Below are 15876 nucleotides of genomic sequence, written 5' to 3'. Positions count from 1 at the left end.
GCGGTGATGCTGCACAGGGTCCTAAGGACGCAGAAGATCAGTGGTCAGATTTTCTCGCGCTCCATTTCCACTTTCCCCCAGAGCTCACCATGAGCCAGACTCTGGCCGATGGCCAGCAAGGTGATTCAGTGTTGGGACTTCTGGGGTGTTGAGCTGGCCTAGGGGGTCCTTGTGAGGTCTTTTCTTGTTTTAAAACAATTTGTCATCTGTCCACTAATCTCCTGTCCGTCTTTCTCAGGTATGAAGTCCTGCAGTTCTGCTGGCTGTCCCCAGACAAGCGGCCAGCAGCGGAGGACGTGCACAGGCTGCTCACCTACCTGAGGATGCAAAGCCAGAGGGACCCGGAAGTGGACTTTGAGCAGCAGTGGAACGCGCTCAAGCCCACCGCAAACAGCAGAGATGCTGCAAGTAACGCCGCCTTCCCCATCCTCGACCACTTCACCAGGGACCGGCTAGGCCGAGAGATGGAGGAGGTCCTCACTGTGACCGAGACCAGCCAAGGCCTGAGCTTCGAGTACGTCTGGGAGGCGGCCAAGCACGACCATTTCGACGAGCGTAGCCGGGGCCCCCCGGATGAAGCATTGTCCTACACCAGCATCTTCTTCCCCACGGAAGCATTCGAGAGCTCGCTCTCAGACCCTGGTCCTGGCAAGCAGGATGACAGTGGCCAGGATGTCCCCCTGCGGGCCCCCGGGGTGGTGCCCGTTTTCGACGCCCACAACCTTTCTGTCGGAAGCGACTACTACATCCAGTTAGAAGAAAAAAGCCGTAGCAACTTGGAGCTAGATTACCCGCCTGCTCTGCTCACGACAGAGATGGATAATCCTGAGAGGCTTGGGGATGGCGCATCCCAGTGTCTGACACTCAGGAGCCTGGAGCTTGAGGAGTCCAGTACAGAGGAGGATTTCTTCCAGAACAGTGCAGACCCCAAAGACGCCAGCAGACCCGAGGAGGCGCCCAGCACCAAGGGCCCTGAGAGCCCTTTCAACAGTTTATTTAATGACCTTGAGAAGTCAGAGGCTTTGCCCAGTCACCAAAAAATATTTGACTTGATGGAACTAAATGGAATCCAAGCTGACTTTAAGCCTCCCACCCTGAGTTCAAGTTTGGATGACCCCAAAGAGTCCGTAATCGCCCGCCACTTGGAGAAGGAAAAGCCCCGTAAGCTTTTTGACTGCGAGCCTCTTTACTCCACAAACAAACTCGTACACCAAGATGGTTTTGATCAGCTGGACACTGAAGAGTTGTCAGAAAACTTTTTATTTCTTCAGGAGAAGAACTTACTGAAAGACTCTTTGTCCAGCAAAGAGCATGTAAGTGATCTGCAGACAGAACTCAGAAATGCTGGCTTTCCTGAATCCATGTTAGAAACTCCCAGTAGAAAGTCTGTAGAGACTGAGCCTAAGTTTGCTGAAAATAAACCGGACTCTTCACTGCAGGAGAGCGTCAGCATGCAGGACAAGGAGTCGGGCGCAGCGCCCAAGGGTGGTGCTGGGGCAGCGGCCTCACCTTGCTCCCTACCGCCGCAGGTACCTCCTACCTCGCTCGAAACCCAGGGGCCGCCTCACGATGTGCCCCCAGGGGCGGCTCTGAAGCAGGGCGGAGCCAGGCCCACATGTCCAGAGGGCGGTGTCTGTGAAGACAGCACCTGCCGAGAGGCAAACCCAGACTTCACGTGCGCCCCGTTGGACACCCCCGCCCCCACCGGCAGCGGGTCCCCAGCCCTGACTCAGATCGGGGAGGGGGCCGTGAGCCTGACCCAGAGTGACCCCAGCCTGGTCCAGGACACCCCCACCAGCAAGGTGAGTATAGGGAACGGCCTTCCAGAATCGAGGCAGAACTTAAAAAACCAGCCGCCTTTGGAAGATCACGGCCCTCGAGGCCCACGGGAGAGAGCCCGGGAGGCCGCGGAGGCGCTGGGGCAGCTGGGTCATAAAGATGCTGCTGCAGAGGAGGGCGGCTTGGTGTCTGCCTTCTCCTCAGACTCGGCCAGTCAGGACAGCCTCCTGGAGGACAGCTTGTCGGCGCCTGGCCCCCCTTCCGAGCCATCCACGGAGACCCCGGACTCCCTGGATTCGGTGGATGTCCATGAGGCTTTCCTGGGCTCCTTAGGCCCTCATGCACCACAGAAACTCCTGACCCCCGACAAGCCAGCGGACAGCGGCTACGAGACGGAGAACCTGGAGTCCCCCGAGTGGACGCTGCACCCGGCCCCCGAGGGTGCCGTGGCGCCCGACACAGCCTCGGTGGGTGAGAGCGTGCCCACCGGGCTGCCTCCCAAGCCTGTCATCGTCATCTCAGACGCCGCTGATGGCCACAGAGGCACGGAGGCGACCTCGCAGACTGCTGCGCCTGCGTCCCAGGGCTCACACCGAGACTCTGCGTACTTCTCAGACAACGACTCTGAGCCCGACAGGAGGTCGGAGGGAACCCCGGGCACCTCGGCGTCGAACCTGGGAGCGGACCAGCCCCTGCCTGAGCCCGGGGTCCTGCCGCAGAGTCCTGGCCCCCTGGACAGCTGCCTGGACACCAGCAGCAGCCCTCCTGACCCTAGCTGTCCTGCTCCGCAGAACTCCCATCACTTGGAATCCAGAGAACCCGCAGAACCAGCTCCCCCTGATGCTCCCACACACACACTTCCCCCCGATGATGAGGCCGGCAGCCCCTCGAGTCTGCAGAACTCGGAGCTGAGCAGCGGGGATGACCTCGAGGCCCCCGAGGAGCCCCCCTGCACGCTGGCTTCCACCGGCACCAACACCGACGAACTCCTGGCGCTGACCCACGCCCCGCTCCGCTGCAGCGGCCCCATGGCCCCGACGCCAGAGAAGGCCTTGTGCAGCCACTCCGAGGGCCCCAAGCTGAAGGAACCGGACGTGGAGGGAAAGTACCTGGGGAAGCTTGGCGTGTCGGGCATGCTGGACCTCGCCGAGGATGGGATGGACGCTGACGAGGAGGACGAGAACAGTGAAGACTCGGACGAGGACCTGCGGGCCTTCACCCTGCACAGCCTGAGTTCCGAGTCCGAGGACGAGGCCGAGCACCCGGTGCCCGTGGTCCTCAGCCGCGAGGACGGCCTCCATCTGCGGAGCCTGCTGAAGCCCTCAGACCCACCGCCCGGCTGCAGGAGGGAGAGGAAGGCAGTGACGTTTTTCGATGATGTCACAGTCTATCTCTTTGACCAGGTATCTGTTCCCTGTCCCCTCCGGGTTGTCATGTTGGAGATTCCAGCACGTGTCGGGGCAACGAGCGTGCTAGGGTTTTCTGACTGCCGGTCTGAGGACACTGATTGTTTTGTGATTTCTCAGGAAAAGGAATTTGGGGGTGGTTACAGCGTCAGTTCCAAGAACACGCAGGAGTGAGGTCTGCACTGGGAGCTCCTGTCATGTGAAGGGTAGTGGTCTGCGTGCTCCTCCTAGGTGTCCTGGCAGAGCCCCGCCCAGTCACTCGTCCTTTCCAGAGCAGACGAGTGTCCGCAGGCGGTCGGCAGCAGTGCCCAGAGCCCAGGGGTGGCTGGAACCGTCCAAGCCTCACATGTAGCCCTGGAGACACCGACAGCAGTGGTGCCTGTGGAGTGGGGCGAGAAGGGATCCCCTGGCCTCAAAGTTGTGTTTTGTCAAAAGCTGTTTAAATTCTCGTGTGCCTTTCTTCACCTTCTCGGTGCACTTGAATTGTTCCCCTCACAGAGCGGATGACCTGTAGGTGGAATAACGAGAGTTATGAATTGTGTGTTGTGAGCAGTGTGGGCAGGCGCTGGGGAAGATGTCTGGGGGTCTCGTTGCAGCAGTGAGGTGGACTCAGCCCCCGTGGAAGCCGCCGCCTGGCCTACGGAAGGGCTGCACTTGTGTGGTGACTTGGTGGGGAGGGCGTGTTGTTTTGATGGGTTCTGGAGACCAAGCAGGATCGCATAAGAGCCAGACTCAAGGCATGAGAACAAAGGTACGGAAATTGGGTGTGAGACACGCTCAGTAGGTGTGAGATTTGTCATAGAGTGGAAAAGTGGGTCAGGTCCCAAAGAAAGTCCTGAAAATCTTCTGCAGTGGCCAGTTGGTCCCATGCAGCTTCCATGGAGTCGTAGCTGCCCGTGGGTTCAGACTGATGGCTGGTAGGTTCCTTCCTGCTCTTGCTGTACAGCTTCATGAGCCTATTTTGAGGTGGTTTGGTTTTTAAGTGGTTTGAGTTCCTTAGCTCCAGAGTTTTCACTGAGCATCGTGGGTTTTGGCAGCTCTGCCTCGGGTATTTCCCCGTTGGCTCAGCGGGTGCTTGGTGATCGCTGACTCAACTTTCTTGTGACATCACAGCCCAGCAAGTGAATGTCTGGGTGCCACCCTTCCCACGCAGGGTCTCCTTAGCTTTGCTGTGCAGTGGGGGTCTCCCAGCATTCCTCACGGGCCCTTCCATGAGCCTGGTGGCGTGTTTGACCCTGCGCTTTTGCACTGCCCCCTCTGGTCTCAGAGCATTCCCAAGGCCATCACAGTGGATGGTGATGCTTACTTGCAGGTAAGGTGACATACGGTCACACCATCAGCCTGTCAGCATCCCAGTGCTGGTCACTATGACAACAGGGCCCAGGCCTGGCAGTGTGGGAGGTAGTGTCACAGCCCAGAGCCCCCAGACTCTGTGAGGTCCTGGGGCAGATGGGGGAGCTGGGGATCTGTGTGTTGCATTTCTTTAGTTCATTTGGTTTACAAGGACATGTTCCTTCAAAAAGAAAAAAAATGCAGTGAGCATAAGGAAGAATACTTTGTCAGGAAAGATTTTTCTTCAATTTAAAGAACAGAAAAACACTCAAGAAAACCAAACTTACCAGTAATTGCTACCGCTTCACTCACATACACACACTAGAAACTAAGTGCTGAAAAGCATTCAAGAAAACAAAACTTGTCTGTAATTCTTACTGCTTCACACCACCGCCCCCAACACACACACACACGGGAGTGCTCTCCATAAGGGCCTCCTTAGAGTAATAGTACTCTTCCATCCCCACAAAGTCCCTGGTTCCCGCACATCCCTCCCTTGGCAGCCGCTGAGCTGCTTCTGTGTAAGTGGCAGGAGTGGTGGTGCCGTTTAGTCATTAAGTCGTGTCCGGCTCTCTTAGAACAGAGTATAGCCCGCCAGGCTCCTCTGTCCCCGGGATTTCCCAGGCAAGAAGACTGGAGTGGGTTGCCATTTCCTTCTCCAGGGGATCTTCCCGACCCAGAGATGGAACCCACGTCTCATGTGCTGGGCGGCAGGTCCGCTACGGCTGAGCCGCCCGGGAGGCCAGGCGGCGGGATTAGACCGTGTGTGACCTTGAGTGTCCAGAGCCTCACTCAGTCTGAAGCGTCAGGGAGTCCCCACTGCCGCGTGTGCATCACTGAGGGGCGTTCCTTTGTGTGGATGTTACATTTTGTTCATTAATCTGCTGGCCAGTATTTATACCAACTGTTTTTATTATTTTCTTAAATCTTTTTAAAAGTTAAACAGTAAAATTGACCCCTTTTTCTTTGTACAATGCTGTAAAACTTCAGCGTCCGTGTCACACTCCCCAGAACCATGAGAGACGCCGCTCCCTCACCCCGGAAGATGCCCCGTGCTTGCTCTTGCACCCCTGATCCCCGCTGTGTCATTGCACATCCCCACCAGCAGCGTGTGTGACACAGCACGCAACCTTGGAGGCTGCCTGTTTCCGCGCGGAGTGCAGTTCCCCTGAGCCGTGGAAGCTGTTGCTTGTTGCAGTAGACCCTTCCTTTTAGACGTGTTCCATCTTGTGGACATGTGATCATTTTAACCATTTACCTGCAAAAACACATTTTGGTTTTTCCGCTTTGGGGCTGTCACAAATAAAGCTGCTTTGAAGAACTGTTGGTAGGTTTTTGTGTGGACACAATGTTTACCTTTTCTGAGATAAAGGCCCAGGAGTGTGATTGTTGGGTTGTATGATGTGTGTGTGTGGGACAGGGAAGCCTGGTATGCTGCGGTCCATGGGGTTGCAGAGTTGACCTAGTGACTGAACAATGGCAATAGTTGGTTTAGAGCGCGTGTTTAGTTTTTAAGGAAGATGACAAACTGGTTCCCAGAGTGGCTGCATCAGCTTTCATTCCGGACAGCGCATGTGCGATCTCGCTTCCCGTGTCTTGTTTGTTTTGCTTTGGCTGCGCCGTGCGGCCTGTGGGACCTGAGATCCCCAGGCCGGGAACGGACGCAGGCCCGTGGCGGTGAGAGCACCGCGTCTTAGAAATTTCTGCCAGGGAATTCCCATCATTTTTATCCTAGCTTTGCTAACAGATGTGAAGCAGTGCTTCGTCGTGGCCTTAAGCTGCATCTGCCTCTTGGATCAGGATGCTGCCTGTCTCTTCATGTGCTGCTCTGCCATCCATATGCTCAGTGAATGGCCCTTTTGCCCATTTTCTAGTTGAATTCTCTGTGTTCTTTGAGTTTTGGAAATTCTTTGTAAGTTCTAGGTAAGAGTCCTTTGTCAGATATATGGCTTGGAAATACTACTCCCAATCTATAGCTTATCTTTCACAGAGCAAGGTTTTTAAATTTTGATGGATTCCAGTTTATAATTTTTTTTTTCTGTTTATGGATCATGCTTTAGGTATCATGTCTAAGTTCTTCACCAAACCCTAACTCCTGAATATTTTCTCTAAAAGTTTTACATAGTTTTGCATTTTTCATTTAGATCTGTTACACATTTTGAGAGTTTTTGTATAATGTTTAGGTTGGGGTTCATTGTTTTGTGTCCAGATGGATGTCCACTTGGTTGAAAAGACTGTTCTCTATCCATTGAATTGCTTTTGCACCTTCATCAAAAGTTAAATGGCCATATTTTTTTTTTTTAATGGATCTGTTTCTGGACTTTCTGCTCTATTCCATTGATCTGTGTATCTTCCCTCTTACCAAAATTTTGGCTTCCATTTGCTCCTTGCCAGTATACAGAAATGTGGTTGATTTTTATATGTTGACTTTCTATCCTGCTGACTGATTTATCAGTTCTAGGAATTTTGTTTTCAAATTCCTTGTGGTTTTCTACACAATCAAGCATGTTGCCTGCAAATAGGAACAGGTTTGTGTATTTTTTGCAAACTGTATCTCTTTCATTTCTTTTTCTTACCTTATTACACTAGCTTCCTAGCAGTGTCCTTCCAGGACGGTGTTCAGTAGAGGGTTTACATAACATTGATTGATTTTTCAATATTTAATGAGCCTTGCATTCCTGGAAAGTAAAGCCCACTTGGTTGTAAGGTATTCTTGTTACATGTTTGATTTGCTGGATTTAATTTGCTGGTTATGTTGTTGAGGATTTCATGAGGTCTGCATATTGGTCTGTAATTTTGGGGGGTGTTTTACTACTTGGCTGACTCTACTCTGGTGCCGTCTTTGGTTTGGTGTCAAGGTAATGCTGGTCTCATAAAGCGAGCTGAAAAGTCACAGTCGATTGAATAACACAGGTTTGAACGGTGTGGGTCCACTTACATGTGGGTTTTTTCACTAAACACCTACCAAATACTACACGATCCAAGATTGGTTGAGTCTGTGAATGTGGAACCTTGGATATCAAGGGGCAATGGTACAGTTACAGGTGGATCCTCAGCTGTGCAGGAATCAGTGCCCTCGCCCCACGGGCATCAGTCAGGGGTCAGAGCTGTATTCCCTCCTCGTCTGGGAAGAGATTGTGCAGATTTATTGATCTCTCTCTGAAGAACTGCTTTTGGTTTCATGGAATGTTTTCCTTTGTTTTCTTTTTAATTTTATCAATTTCTATTTTATCTTGTGTCTTCTGCTTGCTTTGGATTTATTTTGCTCTTTTTCTAGACTCTTAGAGTAGAAGCAAGGAATTTGAGACCTTTTTTTTGTTCTGTTGTTAACATTTAATGCAATAAGTTGCGTTTTTCATTCAAAATATTTTCTGATTTTCCTTGAGACTTTCCCTTTGACCCAAGGATTACGTATTTTAAAAAATACTATTTAATTTCCAGGGGTTGGAGGGTGTTTTTTTTTTTTTAACCTTTCTGTTACTGATTTCTGGTATAATCTGTTTTGTTCAGAGAACATGTTTTGTAGGGTTTTAATTCCTTCATATGTGTTGTTCCGTTTGCAGAGCCAGAATGTGGTCCATCCTGGTAAAGGGTCCATGTGCACCTGAGAATGTGTGTTTCACCTCTGGTGGGCGGATTGCTCTAAATGTCACGTGGTCTTGGTTCCTTTCTCCTGCACTGTTGCTGATGTTTCTGCTTGTTCTCTTCCTGAGTGAGAAGTACTCGTTGAAGTCTTCGGCTGTGATTACGGATTTGTCTGTTTCTCTTTTCATTTCTGTCCCTTTTTGCTGTGTCTGTTCCTCATTCTCTTGTTAGCTGCATACACGTTTAAAATCACTGTATCCTGGTGAACTGCCCTTTCTGTCATCCCGTGGCATCATTCTTATTCCTTCGTCTGATGGTCATAGCGCTGCTCCGGCGTTCTTTTGGTTAGTGATTGCATGCTGTCGCTGTTCTTCCGCCTCTGTACACCCCTGCATCCTTGTAGTCAACAGGAGCTGCTTCGGAATAGCACGGTTAGGCGGCTTCTAAAGTCTCTTCTGAAGCTTGTCGCCGTTTTGTTCGTTGTTTGGTCATCAGGTCACGTGCAACCCCCTGTGGCCCCGTGGCCTGAGCCCGACACACGCCTCTGTCCGGATCTCCCAGACAGGAATCCTGGAGTGGGTTGCCATTTCCTCCTCCCTTTTGTCTTTTACTTGGTATTTTTAGGCCACGTACGTCTAATAGGATTATTCAAGTTTGGACAGAGGTCCACCGCTTTATTCAGTGTTCCTGTTTGTCCCACTGGTTCTTCATTGTCTCCTTCTCTTTTGCTTTCCTTTTGGTAATCGGAACAGTTTTTAGTCTTATCTTTTATTTATTGCATTTTTTACTATATATCTTCTTTACGTGTAGTTTCTGGAATATTCTTGGGGTTACAATGTACGTACATTTCACGACCTCCTTAGAATCGGTGTTTTACCATTTCAAATGGAATGTAGGAACTTCCGTGCTCTGTTGGCCCTTCGTCCTCTCCTAGACCTTTTCTTCAAGTGGTCCAGAGTGTCTTATGTTTATTCATTGAACACCCCATCACACAGCACTCTCTGCTTTACTTCCAGTCATCAAACATGCTTTAAGAAACTGAAGAGGAATAGGGTTATATTCACTCAGGTAGTTACCACTGTTCTTTGTCCATTCCTTACGTTCCAGCTTCCTTTTTGTTATCATTTCCCTTCTGTTTGTTTGGCTTTTTTTTCCCCCCACAAATTCCCCTGGTTTTTCTTCACCTGAGAGTCTCTGTATTTCACACTCATTTCTTAAGGATATTTTTCCTGAGCGTGGACTCCTCAGGCCACAGTGTTTCCTTTCAGCGTCGTCTCTGACTGCCCTCAGGAGTCTTTGTCGTTCAGGAGTATGATTATGGGTTTCTGGATTACAGGCATAGATTTCTCTGTTTCATTTTAAGATTATAGAGCTTTCTGAACGCGTAGTTTTGTGTCTTTCAGCAGGTTTCAGAAGTTCCCAGGCATTATTTCTTACATACACATATATATTTTATGTATATATATATTTTATTTTATATCACTGTGTCTCTGGGACTCCAATGTTATAAGTTTTGGTCTCTCTCATATAGGCGCTTCCCTGATGGCTCAGTGGTAAAGAACCTGCCTGCCAATGCAGGAAATGTGAGTTCGATCCCTGGTTTGGGAAGATCCCCTGGAGGAGGAAATTGTAACCCACTCAAGTATTCTTGCCTGGGAAACCCCACAGACAGAGGAGCCTGGCAGGCTACAGGCCATGGGGTCGCAAAAGAGTTGGACACGACTTAGTGACCAAACAACTAGTCTGTAGGCCCTGAGGCTCCATCCCCTCTCCCCTCCAGTCTCTGTTCTCGCTGCTGTTCAGGTTGGATCGTTTCTGAGGATCACATGCGCACATCATGTCCTCTCTGACCTCCATCCTGCTGTTGAGTCCAGCTAGTGATCCCAGGGACGGGGGAGCCTCGTGGGCTGCCGTCTACGGGGTCACACAGAGTCGGATACGGCTGAAGCGACGAAGCCGCAGCAGCAGTGAAGTTTTAAATTTTGATGATTGTATTTTTCTATTCCAAAATGTGCATTCTGTTATTTTTACACTCTTTTTGCTGAGACGTTCCCATTCACTTCCTGAGTGTTTTCCCTTACTGTATGGGGGCGCGTTTATAACAGTCTTCTTCAGGTAATCCTAGCATCTAAGGATGTCTTGGCTGGCATCTGCTGGTTGTCCTTTCTCCTGTAAATCCAGGTTTTCCTTATTCTTTGTTTGCTGAGTGACTCTCGATTGTACCTTGTATTTTTTCATTATCCGATTCTTTGTCTTGTTTATAGACTCTGTGGAGAATGTAGATATTTTCGTGCTAGAAGGCATTGACCCAGTTGGGTTCAAGTCGCGAGTTCCACTCAGCCTCCCTGGGTCTGGGGTCCCCTTTCAGAGCCTTTGCCGTGCTGTGAGCCTGTCCTGGGTGTGTACCGCCCCTTGGCCAGACTGGGCCTTGGCAGTGGTCCCCCCGCAGTTCCACCACCAAAGCCTGGTGAGCTGCTTGGGGTCAGGCCTGCCCTGCGCAGCCGGGCTGAGCCCCCTGCTCCCTGTGGAGCCCCTGGGCCGTCCCGTGTCTTGGGCCTCCTCTTTTTGGTTCTCCTGCCAGAGCATGGGATTTGGGTTACTACACTGCCCTGCGTGGCTGCGAGACCAGAGGACCGGGGGGAAAGGCAGCGGGGGTGAGGGTTCCCCTGCCCTCTGCTCCCGCCCGTTCCTCCAGCTTTAGACGAAGCTCACTGCCCTCTGGATCGCAGGCCCCGGGGTAGCCGGTGGTGGGAGCAAGAGACGGGGGAAAGAGAAAAATCTGGAATTTCCTCTCTTTTCTGAGCATCAAAAAACCCCCTTCTGCATCTGGAGCCAGAACCCAAGCGTCGGGGGTGCGGTGGGCAGGCAGGCTTGGTGTCCTCACTCCAGCGTCCTCCTCGCCCTGCCCACTGCCCTCCTCCGCCTCCTGGAGCCACTTGATGTGTCTGCGGGGGTTTCCGAGCCTGTCCAGCGGGAGGGAAGGGGTGTGGGCTCGCCCCCGCCTGCCCCAGGGTGGGAGGCACGGGTCACAGCTGCTCAGCCCGCCCCCGAGAGCAGGCGTGGGCCGACGGGACTTGTGTTGGGTTTTTCAGGAAACCCCGACCAAAGAGCTGGGCCACTGCGGGGGAGCCGCACGCAGCCCGGAGCGGAGCAGCCCCGCGCCGGCGGCAGGCTCCCCGCACCTGAGCCGGGGCCTGAACTCCGAGAGCTCCACCGACGAAGAAGGTACCGCACTCGGGGGGCCGGCTCAGAACGCAGCGGAAGATCCGCGGGGTGTGAACTGTTCCTGAGGATGGCCCCACATACCGTTTGCAGGGACCCCCCTGACCCGGGCGGGGGCCGGCCTGCGCGGGCGCCCAGGGTGGTCTGTGGGCCCCTCCCCGTGCTCCGCTCCTGGGCAGGGAGAGGAGGGTGAGTCCTGGCTTACTTGCAGGCGGAGGCTTCGAGTGGGACGACGACTTCTCCCCAGACCCTTTCCTGTCAAGGACGACGAGTCACCTCCTCAGCTCCAAGCCGGCGCTTCAGACCTCCAAGTACTTCTCCCCGCCGCCGCCCCGCAGCGCGGAGCCCAGCTGGCCGCACGCAGCCCCCTACTCCAGGTTCTCCATCACCCCCGCCAGCATCGCCAGCTTCTCGCTCACGCACCTCACAGATTCGGACATGGAGCAGGGAGGTGAGGAGGCCGAGGTGCTGGGGCGGCGGCCCGGCTGAGGGGCTGTCCTGGCGTCCCCGGGAGCGTCGTGCAGGTCCCTCTGAAGGGCTCACAGCCCCGTGCTCCGGGGCCTGTCCTCCGCTTCCTGCTGGCTCTGCCCCACTGGGCCGGGGGACCAGAGCTGCTCCCCCCTTTCTTCTCCCTTTTCCCTTGCTGTCAGCTCCCGTCTCTCCCCCCGCCAAGGGAAGGGCTCTGAAGAACACTTAGCTGTGATGTTGGCCTTGAGCCCAAACGCACTGGGGCCCTGCCCTGGGAATGTTGATTTTACCATTATGTCCTGGTCTTTGCGTGACACCAGGAGGCAGGGGGAATGGGCAGGGCCCGTGGGGTGGTCGCTGGGCATATGGAGCTTTTTCTCCCCCACGGCTAGATCGGAAGATAGCGGTTAGTAGGTAGACTTTCTGATGTGGTGTCTGCAGATCAAACAATAACTCTGAAACACAAAGGCCGCTTGTTTGTCCCCGGCCGCGCTGTGCTGATTAGATAGCAGCCGCCATCCCTGCGCTGCCGGGGCAGATGTTCGGGGCCCCGAGCCCTGACACGGAGCCGCGTGTGAGTGCGCACACGTGTCAGCCGGAGCACCCGCAGGTGCCGAGGGCAGCCGGGCAGGTGGCTGGGGGCCGCCCTTTTGGCTTCAGTTCCTCTTTCTGCAGCGGAGATCAGACGCCATCCATGCTATTTTTACCTTTGATGATCTGTTTAAAAACCCAGCTTTGCTTGCTCTCTCCTAGGAAGCAGCGAAGACGGAGAGAAAGACTAGGCAATGCCTAGGCCCCTCGGACCCAGGTTGTTCTGGCGGCAGTGTCCCGGGCCAGGACGAGGCCGCCGGCGCCCGGCCAGTTCTCCTGCACCGGCTGCCACCCAGGCCTCCCCTGCCCACTGGAAGGGCCGACGTGGGGGCTGTGGGCTCCAGGTGGCTTCCGGTTCCCACGTGGAGTGTCCTCCGCATCCACACCTGTGTGTCCCGTCCGTGTGCAGGGCCCTGCGGACCACAAGGGGAATGGCACCAGTGAGCCATATTTATTGTTTTTAAAGAAATCACTAATTGCTTTCTGTAATTGCACTGTGGATAAATGTCCTAAGAGTTCCTGATACTGTACAGAATCTTAAATTATTCAAGGAAAATAAGGCAGGTCAAGCTGGTGCTATCCACTAGTTTGATTTTTTTTTCTTCTGTTTTATAGTTTGTTTGCTCTGCATGGTACTCGTAAAGCTTAAGTATTTTGAGTGTTATGTTGTCTTTAGAAATTGTTGGAATTGTACATATGGTACTCTTTCGTAAATGATAAATGATTCTGAATGTTAGTATTTTATGTTCTTATAGGAAATATTTTTGATGAGTCGGAAAAGACTGCGCTGTTTCGTTGATTGAATGAAACACATCTCTGTCTGTTCTCTATAAGGTGGTCTGTCCCTGTTACAGATGAGGCTTCTCTGAGGAGCTGACGGGTCTTGCAGCCCCCTGTATGATTCTCCCACTTGCCCCTCCCCCGCCTTTCAGAAAACCCTCTTGGTACAAATCATGGGTGGTTCCCAGAGCTGGCTGCAGTTGGCACGTCCAGCGCCTTCCCTGCTGGGGCCTGAGTCCCCTGTGTTGGGTTTAAGCAGTGCAGGTGGCGGTGGCCCGGGGCCCCTGTGGTCACGCCTGCCTTCAGGCCCACAGAAGCTGCTCCACGAAGGGCTCTGGGAGCCAAGGCCTGTCTGGGCTCCTCCTGTCTGTGCACTTGAGGTGTTGAGCTGCTCACAGCCCCCAGAGCCAGTCCGGATCACGTCTTGCCCGGGTGAGGCTGGTGTCTGGAACCATGGGTACTCACTACACCCCTCGACTGTGAGGGGGGACACGGGACACCGGGGAGCCGCCGCAGGCAGCGTGTCCTCCCTGTTGGGGCCTGGGGCGGCCCGAGTGGCCGTCACCCTGGGCTCACCTGCACTGACCCCTCCCTTCTGCGTTAAGCCCCCGGTTCTCCCCTTGCTCTGAAAGGACCAAGCCCGTCCAGTGCAGTGCCATGGTGTTGGCCAGAGCCCGGCGTTCGTGGCAAAAAGTGGACCTCACCCTTCGGTCCTTGAGTTCTGCTTTGCCTGCAGCATGAACCGGTGCGGAGGGAGGCTGGCATGTGGGCAGGGGAGCCCCGGAGCATGGGCCCCGCACGCTGACCGCTCCCCTGGGGGTCTCCTTGTTGACGTCCTTCCCTGGTGTTAGCACGACGCCGGGCCGACCCTCCAGGCCTTGGGCTGTGGGCAGGGTGTCGGGCCCCGATGCAGCTGTGTCCACTGGCGAGAGTTTCTGTAGTACGTCGTGACCTTCGTTATCAAGTCGGGCTTGCTCCCTTTTTATACTAGCAATAACTTTCCAGAGCAGGCCAACTCCGGGTGGCGGGAGCGCCCCTCCCCTCCCCCGTGTGAGCCCGGCATACTGCCAAGCTGGACCTGGGGGCGCGTGTGTCGAAAAGACAGCTAACAGGGCATTAGGAGGTAATTTTGCCAAAACTGTTGTAACTCTTAATTTCTTGCTATGGAGACTTCCTGTGTGTTCTGAATTTTTGCATCTACCAATCTTGGTTGAAAGAAAAATGAGATGCAATTACACTAGTTTATGTTTTTTTTTTTTTTAAATTATAGGTTTAAGGAGTTCAGCTCTAATGACTAAAATCAAGCAGATCCATAGTATATATAGTCTTATACAGTCAGCCCAGGGTAAATTTATTGATTCTTTGGGGCTGTACATTTTTCAGTACGATTAAGGAGATTTTAACAACGTAATTCCCATTTTAATTTAAGGTCTGTATCACTCATAAATTGCCAAAAACATTTTATACGAGGGGGTGGGGGCAGGGTTGGAATAGTAGGTCTTAGTGTGGTGTTGCATGGTTGGGAAGACTTTATATTTATAATAAACACGTGAATTAACATGTTCTTCTGAAAAATCTCAAGCAATACACAGGAAATGATGTACAGGAAATTATGTAGATTAAAATTTTCAGCCCATTTTTGAGATGTCAGCACATGCTTTGCTGTTTGATTCAGTTTCGTTTTACTCAGTTGGTTACCAGTAGTGGGTTTCTAAACCACTCCTGTTCTCAGTTACGCAGTGGAAAAACATCGGTGGAATTCTCTAGACGATGTCGGTGAGGTTCATCATACCTGGTTCACAACAGTATTTCCTGACCTCCTTTGGGATCTGTCTTACTTTGGTGGAGTTCACATGTCTTAAACCCCACGATAATCTATCCTTCACCTCCTTCCTAGCTAGGTGTTAACTTGTGTCATCCAGTGACTCAGTCACAAGCCGGAAAGAGAAGGGTGGGAAAAGTGCTCCCCCCAGATCCTCCTGAGACCCGTCTGCATGTCTGGGTGAGAAGCTGTTCATCTTGAGGCTGAAGAAGCTCCAGGAGGCTGAATGGAGAACAGAGCCCATCTGTTCTATTTTTAAATGTGCAGGCGATTGTTTCTATGGAAATGGATTTATCTCAGAAAAGTCTTTTTCTCTGTCTTGCTGCCATAAAACGCCTTTCAAAACCTCTTCCTTTTATCACCACCTCCCATGGGGTGTCTCTGGGGTTAATGACTTACGGCATGTTTGTCCTGAGGGCCCGGGGGCGAGAGAGGCAGCTCCTGGTTTTCTGAAAGTTCCAGAAGTGAACCGTGTGTGAGGCTGCAGATGGGGGCTTTGTCACCGGGGGCTTCGTCACCATGGGCTTCAGAGGATTAGCCTTCTGAGAGGTAGCCTTAAAACAAGAGTGGGTGTACACAGTTACTTCCGATTTAAAACCTCAGAAACATGTTCCTAAGTGGTAAGGGGGGAGGGGGCGGGTTTGGCTCAAGTTTTGGCTCTCGAAAAGGAAAGCTCTCTTTAGTTATAAAAGTGAATTCTCAAAAGATGTGTTGACAGTATTGAATCACCAACAACCTGTTATGTGAATGGCTGGAACACAGTTAAGTTCAGGTTGGCACAGGCACAGACAGATGGCAATCACAGCCCGATGTGCGTAGCCACTGCTTCATCCCAGCTGCCGGCGCCCCGCAGGGCTGTCCCACCTCCAAGGTTTCACTGTTGTGCTTAGA

General features: G+C 52.7%; 1 protein-coding gene across 2 annotated transcripts in view; it reads left to right on the top strand.

Moving 5' to 3' along the window:
- LMTK2 (lemur tyrosine kinase 2) overlaps window positions 1-13203 on the top strand; it is a 72127-nt gene extending 58924 nt beyond the window's left edge. For both annotated transcript variants that reach the window (XM_069569574.1, XM_069569575.1), the window contains exons 11-14: window positions 239-3182; window positions 11195-11327; window positions 11536-11775; window positions 12546-13203. In XM_069569574.1, the coding sequence (XP_069425675.1) occupies window positions 239-3182; window positions 11195-11327; window positions 11536-11775; window positions 12546-12574 (3346 nt within the window). In that variant the 3' untranslated portion in view covers window positions 12575-13203. The remainder of the gene's footprint in view (window positions 1-238; window positions 3183-11194; window positions 11328-11535; window positions 11776-12545) is intronic.
- The last annotated feature ends 2673 nt before the right edge of the window (window positions 13204-15876 follow it).

The sequence above is a fragment of the Ovis canadensis genome, chromosome 24 (assembly GCF_042477335.2).
Source record: "Ovis canadensis isolate MfBH-ARS-UI-01 breed Bighorn chromosome 24, ARS-UI_OviCan_v2, whole genome shotgun sequence".
Taxonomy (NCBI): Eukaryota; Metazoa; Chordata; class Mammalia; order Artiodactyla; family Bovidae; genus Ovis; species Ovis canadensis.
Note: the sequence above shows the minus strand (reverse complement) of the source record. Positions and strands in the feature narration are given on the sequence as shown.